At 39.0% G+C, this 15,282-nt stretch overlaps 1 protein-coding gene across 8 annotated transcripts in view; it reads left to right on the top strand.

Moving 5' to 3' along the window:
* The window catches only part of arvcfb (ARVCF delta catenin family member b), a 286,776-nt gene that overhangs the window by 222,181 nt on the left and 49,313 nt on the right, over nt 1–15,282 (top strand). For 5 of the 8 annotated variants that reach the window (XM_079567196.1, XM_079567191.1, XM_079567193.1 and 2 more), the window contains 4 exons: nt 10,595–10,712; nt 10,889–11,060; nt 12,831–12,848; nt 15,003–15,074. In XM_079567196.1, coding sequence (XP_079423322.1) covers nt 10,595–10,712; nt 10,889–11,060; nt 12,831–12,848; nt 15,003–15,074 — 380 coding nt within the window. The remainder of the gene's footprint in view (nt 1–10,594; nt 10,713–10,888; nt 11,061–12,830; nt 12,849–15,002; nt 15,075–15,282) is intronic. The other 3 variants (XM_079567192.1, XM_079567194.1, XM_079567195.1) reach the window with 2 other exon arrangements.

The raw sequence follows: 15,282 nt of genomic DNA, 5'->3' as shown, positions 1-15,282 counted from the left end.
CGGTCCCAGATTGAAAACAACAGGATTTTGATAATAGATCTGAATCAAGCTAAAATAATTCCCATGGGGTTTGAATAACAATGAAGTATAGCAGTGTTTGAGAAATGCTATATGTCACAATCAGCTCTTAAAAAGGCTACTGTTGTATATTTTGTTGTCAATATACTGGATAAATAAGCTTATTTGGGCAGTGGATGTTGAGACAAGTGAGATACTGTACATGCCTGTAAACTCTGCACTTGGCATTCTAGCTATGGGCTACCTTTGCTTTCCCTCATAGTGGCGTCTATGATGCTCCAGAATCAATTGTTTAGGGGTTTCTGGCCATTTTCTGGTACGAACCAATAAAAAAAAACTGATCCTGGACCCGTCATAAAGGCCACTGTGAGGAAAAGCAAAGGTGCCATGCTGCACCCATAAAGTCACTTAGTCACTACAAGGTCAAATATACACAGATATTAAGATTTTTCTTTTTCACTTAAAAAGTTGCATAGTGCACCTTTAACTAAAATCACATAAAAAATTGAGATCAACCAATATGAGAAAAAGAATATATATATATATATATATATATTTATTTGTTGCCGTATAAGTTAGACATTAGTGTAAGTACATTTTATATTGCATTGTAAGTCAGCCTTTTGGGTTAGTATATTTAGCATTTATTCCTAAAATACAAGGGCCATGATTTAGCTTTATCATAACAAGATCATGTCATTGCCTTTATGGCTTGCATTACAACTATGACGTCAGCACTCTCCCTATCAAGTACATTTTACATTTTGTGCAGTGTCCTAATATTGATCGTCGTGTCCCTAATACTCAAGGTTGTATAGCGGTGGTTTAAACTTTTTGACTGAAACTTGCCTTTTATGTCCCGACCAAACTCTTCCCAAAGTCAAAATATATAGCCTTCAAGTAGCACTAATCCTCTGTTTTAAAGTCTGTCTGGGAGAGATTTGCCGCTGCTGAAGAGAGCGTTTAATTACAGTTTAAAGCTTAAAACAAGGTTAAAACGCTCAAATAAAGATTAGAGACCATTTCGACCATTACGAGAGAGAATAATTGCCTCATTCTGCAAAATTATTCTCCAATTGAAGTCTGTCTGTTCATTGACAGCTGCCTCCCAGTTGAGAACAGAACGGAGCTGTAGAGCCAACATTATGAAAGGTATTGTCAAAGTGCTGATGTTTTGACCTGGTTTATGGTTGATTCCTCTGTTAGTACTATGTTTAACGGACTTATCCTCGGTAAACAGTTTCAATCAGTTTGACATCTCCTTGGTCAAAACAAATAAATCGGGAAATCAATTTTTTACTATTTCCACAGATTTTAACACACAAGATTGATATGGTAATGATTGTGGACTCAGTCATTAAAGCAGAACTAAGTAACTCATGCCCCGAGAGGCCATAAGCGCCACTGCTGGTGTCGTAGTATGTTGCGTTTTTTTACTCATTAATTGTCCGTGAGATTAAATACTACGTTGACAGAAAAGACAAAGGTAGAGAGGGATATAGTACTTTACACAATGGAGATAGTTTTTTTCTCTCAAACTTGGCTGTAAATACTGTTTAAGTGGCGCCCACAGTTAGCTTTGCCCGTTAGCCTGTTAGCTTCTTCTTCGTGATTCCAAAGGAACAGTCATGAAAAAGTGCATTTACTTCTGTTATTCAACTGGAGCAATAATCATCAAAATTATTACAAAGGCTTGACATATGTCACTTTGCATGTATTGAGTCTATATCATATATTAGTTTCACATTTTAAGTTGAATTAGCACCTGTAGCTCCAAACTAGGGTGAAGTTAGAAGCGACCATGCTGTTCCACGTTTCCCTTATCTAAATACAGTTACGTGAAACGTTACACAATCCAAGTTACACAAAGTTAAACAAGTAGATTTTCTAAGCGAATAAAAAGAGGCACTGTATTGTGAGGTAAGTGTTATTACGCCTCACAATATAGTGCCCCTTTTTATCCGCTTAGAAAATCTACATGTTAAATGCTTGCAACATATGCGTGACTGAGGGCGCGCACAAAAACCAGACGGGTATGAATCAACTCGTCTAAGCTCAGGTAAGAACATATGTCAGTATGTAAAAACAGTGGCCTATTCCTTTATGTACACTGCGTTCCAAATTATTATGCAAATGACATTTTTCTAAGATTTTCTAAATTGTCAACTCAAATGAGAGTCAGCATAATTTTCAAATCTTTAGCTGGTAGAGGATCAATTAAATGTGGTGGAAAAAATTTCCTAGTGATAACGGTATTTTTTTCAAAAATAAATATAGTAAAAACCTCAAAATCCACTGTTCCAAATTATTATGCAACTCATCGTTTCAATACATTTTAAAGCTTGTAATTAACTGAAAATGGTAATTTGTTGTATTTGTAGCATTAGGAGGTCATATTTACTGAAATCAAAAGCTATTTCAATAAAAAAAATATTAACAGGTCAAGTTATATTTTAACATAGTGAAAGCAGCTTCAAAAGTCTTAAATCCATTAAACTTGTGAGTTTGTGGACAGTTTCTGCTTGGATTTCTTTGCAGGATGTTAGAATAGCCTCCCACAGCTGCCGTTTGGATGAAAACTGCCTCCCACCCTCATAGAAGTTTTTTTTTGTTGAGGCTCCAAAGGTTCTCAATAGGGTTGAGGTCAGGGGAGGAGGGGATCCACATCATGAGTTTCTCTCCTTTTTTGCCCATAGCAGCCAGTGATGCAGAGGTATTCTTTACAGCAGGACATGGTGCGTTGTCATGCATGAAGAGGATTTTGTTAGGGAAAACACGGCTCTTCTTTTTGTAGCATAGAAGACAGTTGTCAGTCAGAAACTCCACATATTTTTCAAAAGTCATTTTCACACCTTCAAGGAGCCTAAAAGGGCCTAAAGGGGCCGACCAGCTCTCTCACCATGATTCTGGCCAAAAACATGACTCTGCCCCCTCTTTACTGACGTCACAGCCTTGTTGGGACATTGTGGTCATTCACCAACCATTCACTACTCCATTGATTTGACCATCCAGGGTTACACGGCACTCATCAGTGAACAAGACTGTTTGAAAATGAGTCCTCATGTATTTCTGAGCCACAGCAGTCGTTTCTGTTCATCAGCATTAAATTACCAGTTTAGGGGAGGCCCGGATAGAAGGTTTATGCACAACTGCAGCCTCTGGAGGGTCCTACACCTTGATGTTTGGGGGACTCCAGAGGCACCAGCAGCTTCAAATACCTGTCTGCTGCTTTGTGGCATCTGTTCTCCTAATCTGATGTGCTTGTCTGGCAGAAACCGTCCATATTGTGCCTTTATCGGCACAAATTGGAGTGTGCTCTGAATCATCCACAAATCTCTTATCAGTATGATGATTACACTTAATCTTTCATGAAATATCGAAGGTTTTCATACCTAGACCAAGGCATTCACTATTTCAAGCTTTTCATCAGCAGAAAGACCCTTTTTCTTTCCCATATTGCTTGAAAATGATGATCTGCATAATAAAGTGGAACACCCTTTTTCAGTAGTTTTTCCCTTAACTGGGCTTAACCTGACAACTAATAATCCCAGGTCTCTGAGATTAATGTCAGTGATTCATAGAGCCCCGAGACACGATACCATCCACAAGTTTCATTATTTTTTAATTTTTTTTAACCTTTTTGACACAAAAATACAATTTGCATAATAATTTGGAACGCAGTGTAAACAAGTTACTTAGTTCTTCTTTAAGAAAAAAATATTACAGATTTTTGTGTTTGGAAATTTCTTTTACATACTTTATATTTTTAGATTTATACTGGCCCCTGCACTCTAAAATATTTTTTAACAAATTTGTGTAAACCCAGATTGTACTGTGTTGTGTCCACAAAGATGGTTTCCTGATGCATTACGGAAAATGTAAAATACTGAAGTTATTGTTCACATTTCCCCTAATTTTTGTTTAAATCTACAATAGTTCTAGTTAATGTTAGTCTACAGACAATTTTCAAGACAACGCAAATTGAGATAATGGTCACGTTCACTTTATAACATTCACTACCAATCTCCATAGCAGCTTCATGAGGAGATTTAAATCAACTCTGTTTAAAATCGTTACTGCAAATGTCAGGAAAATGGCAACTTGTGCCCACTGATCTGCCTGCTGTCAAATTGATGAATGTTTGGTGGGAGTCTGCTACGAGACGAATGCACTTTTAGACGCTATTTCCTTATGTTGATGCCATTACTAAGTGTACGTGAGAAGATCAATCAGCTGAAGTAAGTTTGAAGTTGAACTAAAGTCAATGACAGTGATGAATGGTGGTTCAAAAGATGAAAATTGACTCTGGAGGTACCAACTTTTTTGGTTCAATTTAGGTGTCACTGCGGTAATGCGGTTACTCCGGATTTAGTCATAGATTAGCCTTGGTTTCAGCTCGATGTCGTAATGTTTAGTCCTAAATTTTACTTGGTTTGGTAGATTCCGAACAAGCAGCTTGACTTTTTTTTTTTTTTTTTGCATGGAACTGGCTGTGGGTTGTTCCTTATTTATTTATTTTAAAGTTACATTAAAAACGAAATATTTTATTCATGAGCTTCATATTTTCTTCTTGTTGTGAAGGTTTTGGTTACACATTTAATCCAGTGGTCAGACCAATGCCCTTGCTGGGGTTCACCTCATCCCCTCTCCATCTCTGTCAGTCAGTATTGGTTTAGGTCTGTCCACCCAGCTGCCTCTTTGTCCCCTGTATAGACCCACGACTCCCATTGACCTTCACAGTCTTCATCTGATAACACACACGCAACAGACAGTGACTGGACGCCAGTGCAGGCACATCTACTTATTCTGTTAGCCGCTAACAATAAAATGCACCCCGCCATCAGCCATCTCTGGTCAGCACTAAAAGACCCACATTTATCTGATTTCTGTAATGGCCTCTAAAATTATCAGGCCAATTTAATGCTACAATCATTTCTAAAATTGGAGCTTTTTCGAAAATGGCACCAGCTCACACTGGCAGATTTCTTTTTTTTTTTCTTTTTTTTCTAATGTTTTGAGTTACTGTGTGAAAATAATAGTTGGCAGAAAAAGCTACAGAGCAAGAGTTGGTGCAGGCCCCTAAAATGTGTCACTGTAGGATCAGCAGGTTTTTGTTATCTTTAACAATCCAGTGCATTGAAACCATGGTAACACACAATCACAAATAAATCGTTTTGTATCAAAAGGAGCATGTGTAAAAAAAAGTTCCAATTTATATGTAGATTATTAGACATTTAGACATCATAGAAATCATGTGTGAAGAGCTAAATTTCTTGATAATTTGGGTTTCAAATGCTTTTTCTGTCTCATCAAAATCTCAACTTTGGTTCGACTCAATCATTGGTGGTGTGGTGTTATGCTACGTATTTTTATGGAAACCAATGACTTACTATGCAATACCAGCTGACCACATGAATACCTATCGCAAGTATATACAAACAAACTCAATACTTACCCAAAGACTTGTTCGCCCGGCCACTGTCTTTCTAACCGACAGATGTACCGCTCGTAAAACTTGCAGCGGGACAACTGTTCCCTTTGCAGACTCGTGCAAATGAAACAGCTGACCGTAAAAGTGCTCAGTCTGTCTGCCCTGGACGCTAACCTGTCACACAAACTGGGAGACGCCGGTGCTGCTCTTCATCAGTTCACAGTTTACAGGGAGGGGTAATGTCCCGTTATGTGACAGCTGAAGATGGATGAGTCTATGGTTTATGGGCTGCTGCAGATGGCTGGTGCTGGCTGCCACAGTCTAGTCCAGAAATTAGGTTTAATTTGTTGGAACACCGGCGGCTTTCGCTGTAGGCATGAAAAATGGCAACAGTTTTGAATATGGTTAGAGATTGTGTTAGAGCACTTTCTCCTAGTCTTTGGAGTGCACTGGTGACCTTATTCTATTTTTATATGATGGATATCATATAAGCAAGCTGCTGCTTGGTCTTGAGATATACAGTATTGTGATATCGTGTCATTTGGTGAACTTTGCTGTGAGTTGTAAAATTTAGGTTTAAAAAGATAGAGAGAGACATTCAAGGTTTTAATTACGAATCAATAAGTCTTTTGAATGGATTACAGCTGGACATTTTCGTGATTCAGCAGGCCAATGTTTCGGAATTAAACAGATTTCTCCGAGCCAAAGATGGTAGGATTATTTCCTACAAGACTGTAAAGAAGACAGTATTTTTACTGTCTTCTAGTAGTAGTAAAAGTACAGTTATTAGTATTACTGGTCAAATATTACTACAATTAAAGTGAAGTTTCTCTGCCAAATTTGCAATTAAAGGAAAGAGCTAAAGTCTTTGCTGTAAAATAATTACAGTATTCAAAGTCAAAAAGTGTTCAAGTGTTTCAAAAATATAAAAATTGCAGTGAAATTCACCGTCTGTAACAAAACACCATGTTTTGAGTCATTGTTGTGGCATGTGACACTGCGCCACCTTCTGTTCATAGTGTGCATTATTTTTATTTTTTTTAAACAGAACTAAGTAACTCGTGCCCCTAGAGGCCATAAGCGCCACTGCAGGTGTCGTAGCATGTTACGGTTTTTCACTCCGGGATATTGTACATCCAGAGACAATATTTTTCACTCAAACTTGGCTATAAATACTGTTTAAGTGGCGCTAGCCCACAGTTAGTTTTGCCTGTTAGCTTCTTCTTCGTGATTCCATTAGTTTGTATTGCACCTCCAACCCGTAGGCAAGAAAGTTGCAAGGGGGGTTTTCTGGCCAGAGACACCAGGGGGAGATGAAAGACCCCCCAGTCATTCCATTAACACTTGTATTACCCCCCAGAGGGACTACAGAAAGGATTTATTAAGGCAAGTTGGGTTGAATATTATTAAATGCGGTGGAGTAAAAGTTGAAAGTTCTCACCAAAAATAATACTCAAGTGATATACCGGTCCTCCAAAACTCTTCGCAAGAATAGTACTTCAAGGCACTATCAGATCAGATGTATTTCTTGTAGGAGAACAACACTATTTTCTTCCTCCTCTAGTATATTGCAAACTCAGACATGTATTTACTGTGCATCTACCTATAGAGCATTTGTATCGATTTCATGAAGCTGCAGGCTGGTTTTCTAACATTTCTCTGACAGTGACCCTGAAAAGTGACCCTGCTAGTAGCAAAATGTGGCTGTAAACTTGTCCCTGTGCAGAATTGGGATGCTACAAATATGTTAGGAAGGTTAGGAACAACCCAAGTATCAAGTTGTTTATGTCATGCATTTGCAAAACCATCCCTCTCCATCAGCTGCTTATCTGTTTCTGGCATTTGTCAAGACGTCTGTACAGTGAGCCCCTTCCCGCTGACCTCGCTGTAATTGTAGACAGTTTTTTTGACATGAAACACAGCGAGACCTTTGGGCAGACCCGGAGTGTAAAAATCCCACAGACACGGAAACCAGCTGGCCACCTGCCGTCCCGTCTGCTGTGTGAAACGGGGCAGGTGCGCTCCGACTGCAACATCTCAAATTTATGGGACAGTCACGAGCAAAAGGAGCAAATGCAGTCGTCCACAGAGGCAGCTCCATGTGGTAAAGTCCCCATAAAGGTGATTTAAACCTATGGGTAAGAAAAACGGTAATAGTGAACACTGTCATGGATGCAGATGCTCAAATGTTTTTCTCCTGGTTGAGAAAGAAAACAAAAGGTTAAACACACGGGTTAAGGTTGTTTGTCCGCAGTTTCTATGTTGGCAGTAGTGTTTGACTTGGCCCCTTCCGGACAAAATGCCAAACATTAAGAGGAGGCGTTGGCAACGTTGGGCTTGGGGCCAAATCTCTCAAGCATATACAGTATCTTCTGGCCCCCAAGATCAATCACTGAAGTGTCATTACCCCATAAGTTATATCCGTTGGAGCATTACAACAGTATCTTATAGTAAAAAGGGTGTACATTTTGTAGAGTCCCTTTAATTTATACCCACTGTATAGATATTAGTGCCACAATAGTAGTATGCAGTGTAGGCACAAAATGTTGAGATATACAGTCAAAACGTTTAGAAATGCTATCGTTTTTTCTTTTATTTAAGAGTATTTACATTGTAGATTCTCACAGATGGTATTCCTTTTTTGAATGAACTCAGAAGAATTTCTCAATGGGCTTCACAATGCAGTCACCTGAAATAGGTTTCACTTCACAGGACTGTCGAAAACCTTTTCAAATGACGACCTTGTGAAGCTCATTGAGGAAATGCCAAGAATAAATGGTGGCAATTATGAAGAATTATAGACTTGGAATGTAATATTACGTTAAATTGCGCTATTTCACCGTTTTTTGTTTCCTACTTATAATACTTAATACTATGTGTTCATACTGTCTTCAATGAGAATCACACAATGTAAACTGCATACTGTATGTTCCTTTTCGTCACATATGACTAAACTATATTTATCTACCTTGTACTTTCTGTCTCATTGCCTATAAAAGAATAAGTGAATGAATAAATGAATCTTCAGCGCAAATTCAACCTGGAAGATGTACCTGCAGCCTTCATTCATTGCCTCATCATCATCAGCCTTTACCAATCATCCAATCACAGCCCCACCTCAAGCCGCACCTCTGCGTCAGCCAATCATCGCCCAGGATCCCCCTCTTAAGCTCTCCTTAAGTCTCTCCTCGGCTCAGCGTCGTCAAGAATCAGGCTATCATCCATCAACGCCATATCATTATTTCATATCATTACTGCAATCTTCCGGCGGGGTCGGAGCCCCAATCATGACTCACGTTCAATAATGCATTCGTAACGCATTCTGTCTCTGAGTCTTTTCAGGTTGAAATAGTGTTGAAATTAAAGAAATGCCAAAACATAGTGTTTCCAAACTTGGTGCTGTATATATTGATCTAAACATATATTCCCGAACAAATATTGTACATTCTTTTTCAAAATTCCATTGGAGAACCCTAACCCTCCCCATGGTTTATATGATGCAAAATAGTGTCAGTAAAAAAATGTGCCTGTCATGCTGCAAACTTGCCTATGCCTGATTTTGGGGACAATACCCTAAACCAGGACCTTCTCTCTGTGAGGCATGAAGTCACTGAGGGAGCATTTAAATGTTCACAGTATGAAATGAACGAACAGTCCCATAAGTTGTCTTAGAGCACTTCAAATTGTTACCTAATTGTATCTAAGTATCTGACATGTGATATCCAACCTCTGCTTCACGTTCTGGCTGGATATAAACATGTAGCCGGAGTGCATGAGCGCTTAGTGGCTCTGCACAGCATCACCACAAGGCTGCAGCTCCGTCCCAGGACTGAGGGGGGTGAGTTAATGGGATTACGTGGGTCTGAAGCGCTCATAAATGAAGTCCCCGGAGAGGAGAGGGGTGCCCTCTGCTATCCCATAACCCTCTTTAAAGCCGTGCCTTTCACAGTCAGTCAGATATGCTGCTGCTGCTGCTGCTCTGCTACTGATGTAAGAGAGAAGGCATTTCCCTTTGTAGCGACGCAACAATGGACTGTATATTGATGTTGTAGTGAAAAACCTTGCACACAAAGCGTTCTGTTTTGATTACACAATACAGTACTTTTGCATCAGGCTGGGCAGATTTGGGTCAAACAAGCATCTCTCAAGCTTAATGTGTTATCTTACTGTAAATGTTATATCGCTCCTGAAGAAATAGCAGATACCGTCAAATCTGTTTTCTCTAAGGGAATAAATTAATTCATCAACTTATGTTTACACATTTTTGGCTGCATCTTTTAAATGTTTAGCTGAGCCACGGCATAAAAAAAAAATCTTCTCTTAAATATAGGGCGCTGTATATAACTTTTTATGTTAAAGGGATATTTCAGGATTTTTGACATAGGGCCTCATTTCCTAGTTATTGTTGTTGTTGTTCATTTCTGGTGATTTTTTGTTCTTTTAATTCAGGCTGTCCATATATTTGAAGAGTTTGGTGGTGCTAGGCTAGCGCATGTCTATGGTAACTAGTAGCCTGCATTAAAAACAGTCAACCCAAGCACAGTGCCCCTGAGGCAAATCACCAGACTACCGATATAAATGTCTGTTTTGACAGAATAATTTTTGAAATATAACCATTTTAAATTTAAAATGCTTCCTGGTTGTAAGCTACGCAACGGCGGAGTGATCTTCTGGGTTACGGATCTACAGTAGTTTGTTTACCTGCGGTTCACAAAAGAGCTTTCTACAAATCAGATATGGTAACGTTTGGAGGACTACCCGATGATTTTGAAGAGGTTTTTAATGCAGGCTACTAGTTACCTTAGACATGCACTAGCCTAGCACTAGCCGAGCACCACTAAACTTCAAAAATGAGGACTGCAGGAATTAAAGAATATATATATCTCCAGAAATCAACAACACTCTGGATAACTAGGAAATGTCAAAAATCCAGAAATATCCCTTTAATGAGGAAAATATTATAATAAATGAAGATAAGATTTTTGCCATTCTAATTATTTTGCGAGGGAAAGTGTGAACCACACGTTTTCTGAATTTACAATTATCCTTATTGGTTTTACATCACAAAACAATCATGGCGGTATCATGTTTTGCTGCTGCTCCACTTCTCACCTGTTGTCTCTGTGTTGCGCTCTTGTGTTCCAGAAATGTGAGTTCGGATGGAGCAGAGGCTCGGCGCCGGCTGAGGGAGTGTGACGGTTTAGTGGACGCTCTTCTCCATGCGCTGCAGTCGGCCGTGGGCAAGAAAGACATGGACAATAAGGTAAAACTGACACTTCACGATTTCAAGATTCACTTTGCACTTACATTGTTGGATTTTGGGCATTCGGGCACCCAACTTTGCCTAATTTAGAGATCTACATCTTTGTTCAGGGTCGGAACGTCTTTAATTTCTGTTTTAATCATGTGCCGTATATGTGATATTCTTTTGTGTTCTAGTCAGTGGAAAACTGTGTGTGCATCATGAGGAACCTTTCGTACCATGTGCACAAGGAGGTCCCTGGAGCGGACAAGTACCAGGACCCGTCCGGACTGCAGGCCCCAGGATCCGCCGGACCTCAGAGGAAAAAGAAAGATGATGCTGGCTGCTTCGGAGGCAAAAAGGCCAAAGGTGAGCGAGAGGAAAAAGAGAAGAGTAGCATCATGAGGGGAAGTCATCTATGACGTTGATTTAAAAATGTTTGCAGGTGGTAACTCCTTTGGAATTAGTAATTACAGCACTGTAATACAATAAAAGCAACAAAACAGCGATAGAATTAACATAGTATGATAGTGTGAAAAGTATAGAGACACATTTGGATCCAGATATGTAAAATAAAAGCTTATTGACTGCCTTTATGAGTGCCTCAGTATTGTGTTTAGAGAAATGAGGTACCAGTAGGTTTATACAGATCCAAATATGTTAAAATTCACTCCAGGAAAGACAATTAAAAAAGGCTGGGGTTAGCGACAATGGAACAGTAGTAGATTTTAATTTAACAAGCACCACACAAAAAACACAACAGGTGTTCTGGGATACAAATTATTTTATTCTCAAAAGATTTTCCAAATCTCAACCATCTGGATGAAGTGCTTTGTCGTTTTAATAAAACATTTCTCATATGAAAGTAATTTCGATTTCCCAAGCTGAAATTTTGAAATGCCATTCTTTTCTCAACTTTCCCAAATGACAAGAACAGATTGTTTTAACTAATGCACCAGGCCGCCAAGACAAAACATGATGATTTATTTATTTCTAATTTCAACTAACACAAAACTTGCAAAGCAAAACTTAATATTGAGTGATAAGTGCATCCATCTACTGTGGCCCTTTGTTACGGATTCCGCTTTAACAAATACTAACCTTGTGTGTCTTGCTGTTTGGCTGTTAGCTAAACAACACTGTTATCTCTGCTGTGTACAACAACTTCAATAATGGCTGCCATTAATCAGTCAGCCCAATGAGGTGTGACCCTGCAAACTGGCGATCTTTTGACCTCTAACTACTCACCGGGGAATCACAGCTGTACTAAAGGGGACCGGGACATCGCTGAAGCGTACAATGTACACAAACAAACAGAGAAACCAATTACCCAAATAATACGTGTGTGTGCTCACGTGAATAATGAGCCGTCTTTAGCCTTGAGGCTTAGGTATCAAGCGGTTCAGAGAGAAGCTGTTAAAGCAATCTGTCAGCTGTACACCGAGTCATTTGTTTCCCTAAGTAGAGTTTGATGTTCTTGTTGGCTTATTCTTACATCCGCTAAACTCTTAATGACTATTTTGCAAAAGCTTGGACCGTCTTGGAGGAAAGATTGTTAAAAAAAAATTCAATATCAAAAATGTAGCGCTAAAGAAAGTAGAAGTTATCATTGTCCTTCCAAGGCCCGAGTGCAAAAGAGTCTTCTTAACACACAGTAGTTGCTAGAGTTCTAGTTCTTAAAAAGAAAATCAAGGTTCTTTTACATTTTGAAGCCTTGCTATAAAGCGCTTCTAGCCATTGTATTGATATGTATATTTCATGCATATTTCACGTTACCAATGAAAGATCCTCTGAGCTCCATTTGTATTCTTTTATAAGACCCACCACATTTTCCCTTGACAAAATTTCCTCAAATCGCAGTTATTTGAAACCTATATATGGATTGCTAATGGCTGTCCTTTTCTCTTTCTTGGAAACCCATTTAGCCGCGTAACTCTCTTTTCTTTCTTACTCTCCTAAACCGTCACTCTTTGGCTCCTCTATTCAGACAAAGCTGCCTTCCTCTTTGTGAGCAGTCTTCACATATAGTAGACTGCACTGCCTTGACACATGCACACACTGTTCTCGCCCTAACGCTCTTCTTCTCTCTCCCCGCTTTGTGTTTTATGGCATTGCTGCTGCTTCCTTGGCTAACTATAGAGGAATGGTTTAATCAAGGTGAGTGTGCTTTTTAGACTACACTCGGTCACCCCCTCTCTCACCCCTTTCTTCTCTCTTGGCTGTAGAAAATAGTTTTGAGGTAGTGTTGGGCCATTTCCAAATAAATGAAGTAGGAGTAGAGAGACGTTCGGGTGGGATTTGGGTGCTAATATTATGGATATTAGTGTAAAGTAGTTGAATTTGCAAAGAAAGTGGACTATTTCAAGCAACAATCCTTGTGTTTAGAGATCTTTTTTGTTGAAGTAAAGCCATACATTATCCTTGTAAGTGCTTTAACCTAACTTAACCCATCATAGCCTAACCATTGCGTAATAATCAACTAGCTTTGTTTTCAAATGATTATGTAGCAAGAAAAATTAATCAAACAACAACTTGGTAAAGTACAGTAGATCCAATCTCCTAAAATGACTGTGACAAACTTTAGAACAACATTAAGCACAGACTTAAGTTGCTTTAAAAATGGCTTTCATATAACTGCAAAAAGTAATGCCGCAGACTTTAAATGACTGTAAGTCAATATATATAATATATATATTTCTTTATTATTTACTGAAATTGATTTATATTATATATAATATTTAAAGGTGCACTATGCAATTTTTTATATAAACAAAAAAAATTACCGTACAGTGACCCAGTGGATGCTTGGGTGATTAGCATAGCGCCTTAAAGGGATATTTCAGATTTTTTTTTTTTACATAGGGCCTCATTTCCTAGTTATCCGGAGTGTTGTTGATTTCTGGATATATATATATATATATATTTTTTTAATTCATGCAGTCCTTATATTTGAAGTCCTTATATTTGAAGAGTTTAGTGTTGCTAGGCTAGTGCTAGGCTAGACTAGCGCATGTCATTACTACACGTGGAATTCACAAAGGAGCTTTCTACAAAGCAGATATGGCAACGTTTGGAGGACTACCCCATGATTTTGAAGAGTTTTTTAATGCAGGCTACTAGTTAACATAGTCAACAACTCTCTGGATAACTAGGAAATGATGCCCTATGCCAAAAATACTGGAACATCCCTTAAACTTACCATCCCAATGGCTTTCAGGACGCTCGAGGATCAATTGTTTTTTAGGTTTTCACTGCTGATCAAGCTGTCTCCATGGTTACATACATTCCATTTAGAAAACCTACCAGAAATCCTAAAAAAAGAATGAAATACAATTGATACCAAGCCCCCGGGATGGAAAGCGAAAGCACCAAGTTAACCACCCATACAGCCGCCAGGTCACTGACAGGTCAAATACGCACTAATATCAACTTTTTTTTCCCATACAAAAGTTGCATAGTGCACCTTTAAGATGAATATGTTTGAGCGGGCTCTCAGTCGTTCCAGGAAGTATTCGTTGTAGTGCAGCTTTAAAATCTTCGACTGGACTCAGTCCAGTCGATGATTTAAAGCTTCACTACGAAACCTGAGGTGAAGTAAATTTGCCTTTAACCTTGTGGCTGAAGAAGTAGCTTGGTTTTCGTCCGTATCCGTTGCCCGGAAATGTCACTTCATACGTGCGAGCTGAGGGGTTGGCCTTTTCTGCCCATCTCCCTCTCTCCGCACATCTGTCTCTTGGGCATGTCCTTGTGCACGTGAGGAGACCATTATCTGGCTGCTCTGTAGTGACTGGTCCACCCCACCCCACCCAATCCATCTCTATTTCCCCTGTGCCGCTGCATTATTCAAAGCGCTTTGCCATCTCCGGAAATGCCTCTCCTCCTATAAGACCATGCGGTGTTGTGAATGTGCTATAGTGTGGTACAATGTAGTAGATTGAGAATGCATTGGTGAAATGTATAGTAAGTGTATGTGATTCCATTTCTGTAAAAGAAACATTTGTACAGGTTTTGTGTCAGTGTCTTTCTCCAGTGCATGCATCATTCATAGCCGTCATTCCTTCTGCTGTCTATCAAGGCCAAAATTGGGTCGATATCTTATACATTTTTCACATCACTACCTAAAATGCAAGATGTTATCTCCAGGTAAAATATTCTTGTTTACTTGTGGCATTTCCATCTTGATTTGAGATAGGAATTTTGCAACATGATTTAATCGCTAAAGTATTGGGCAGGTTTGCATCAGTTTGACGTGGATTCTTATAATAAATGTATGAAGCTGACATATTTCTCCTTGCTGTTTCCTCTACACAGGCAGGAAAAATGGGGAAAACGACAAAAACTATGACACGTTGGATCTACCCAAGCGCACTGAGCCGTCCAGAGGTAGGCTCTGTGATATAAAGAAACCTTTTTCTATAATATTAATAGAGAAGGGCAACAGTGCAAGAGTGGTTGGCAGATATTTCAAGTGTTTTGCTTTGTTTGGGATACATATTGACTTTTGTATTTGAAATATAAAGGAGTAAAGAAGAATAGTTGTTTACATTGATGTTGAATTTGCAAACATATCTAGTTTTCCACGCAGTGTTTT

This window comes from Gobius niger, assembly GCF_951799975.1.
Source record: "Gobius niger genome assembly, chromosome: 1".
NCBI classification, from domain to species: Eukaryota; Metazoa; Chordata; class Actinopteri; order Gobiiformes; family Gobiidae; genus Gobius; species Gobius niger.
The sequence above is the reverse complement of the archived record's forward strand: the minus strand, read 5'-3'. Positions and strand labels throughout refer to the sequence as shown.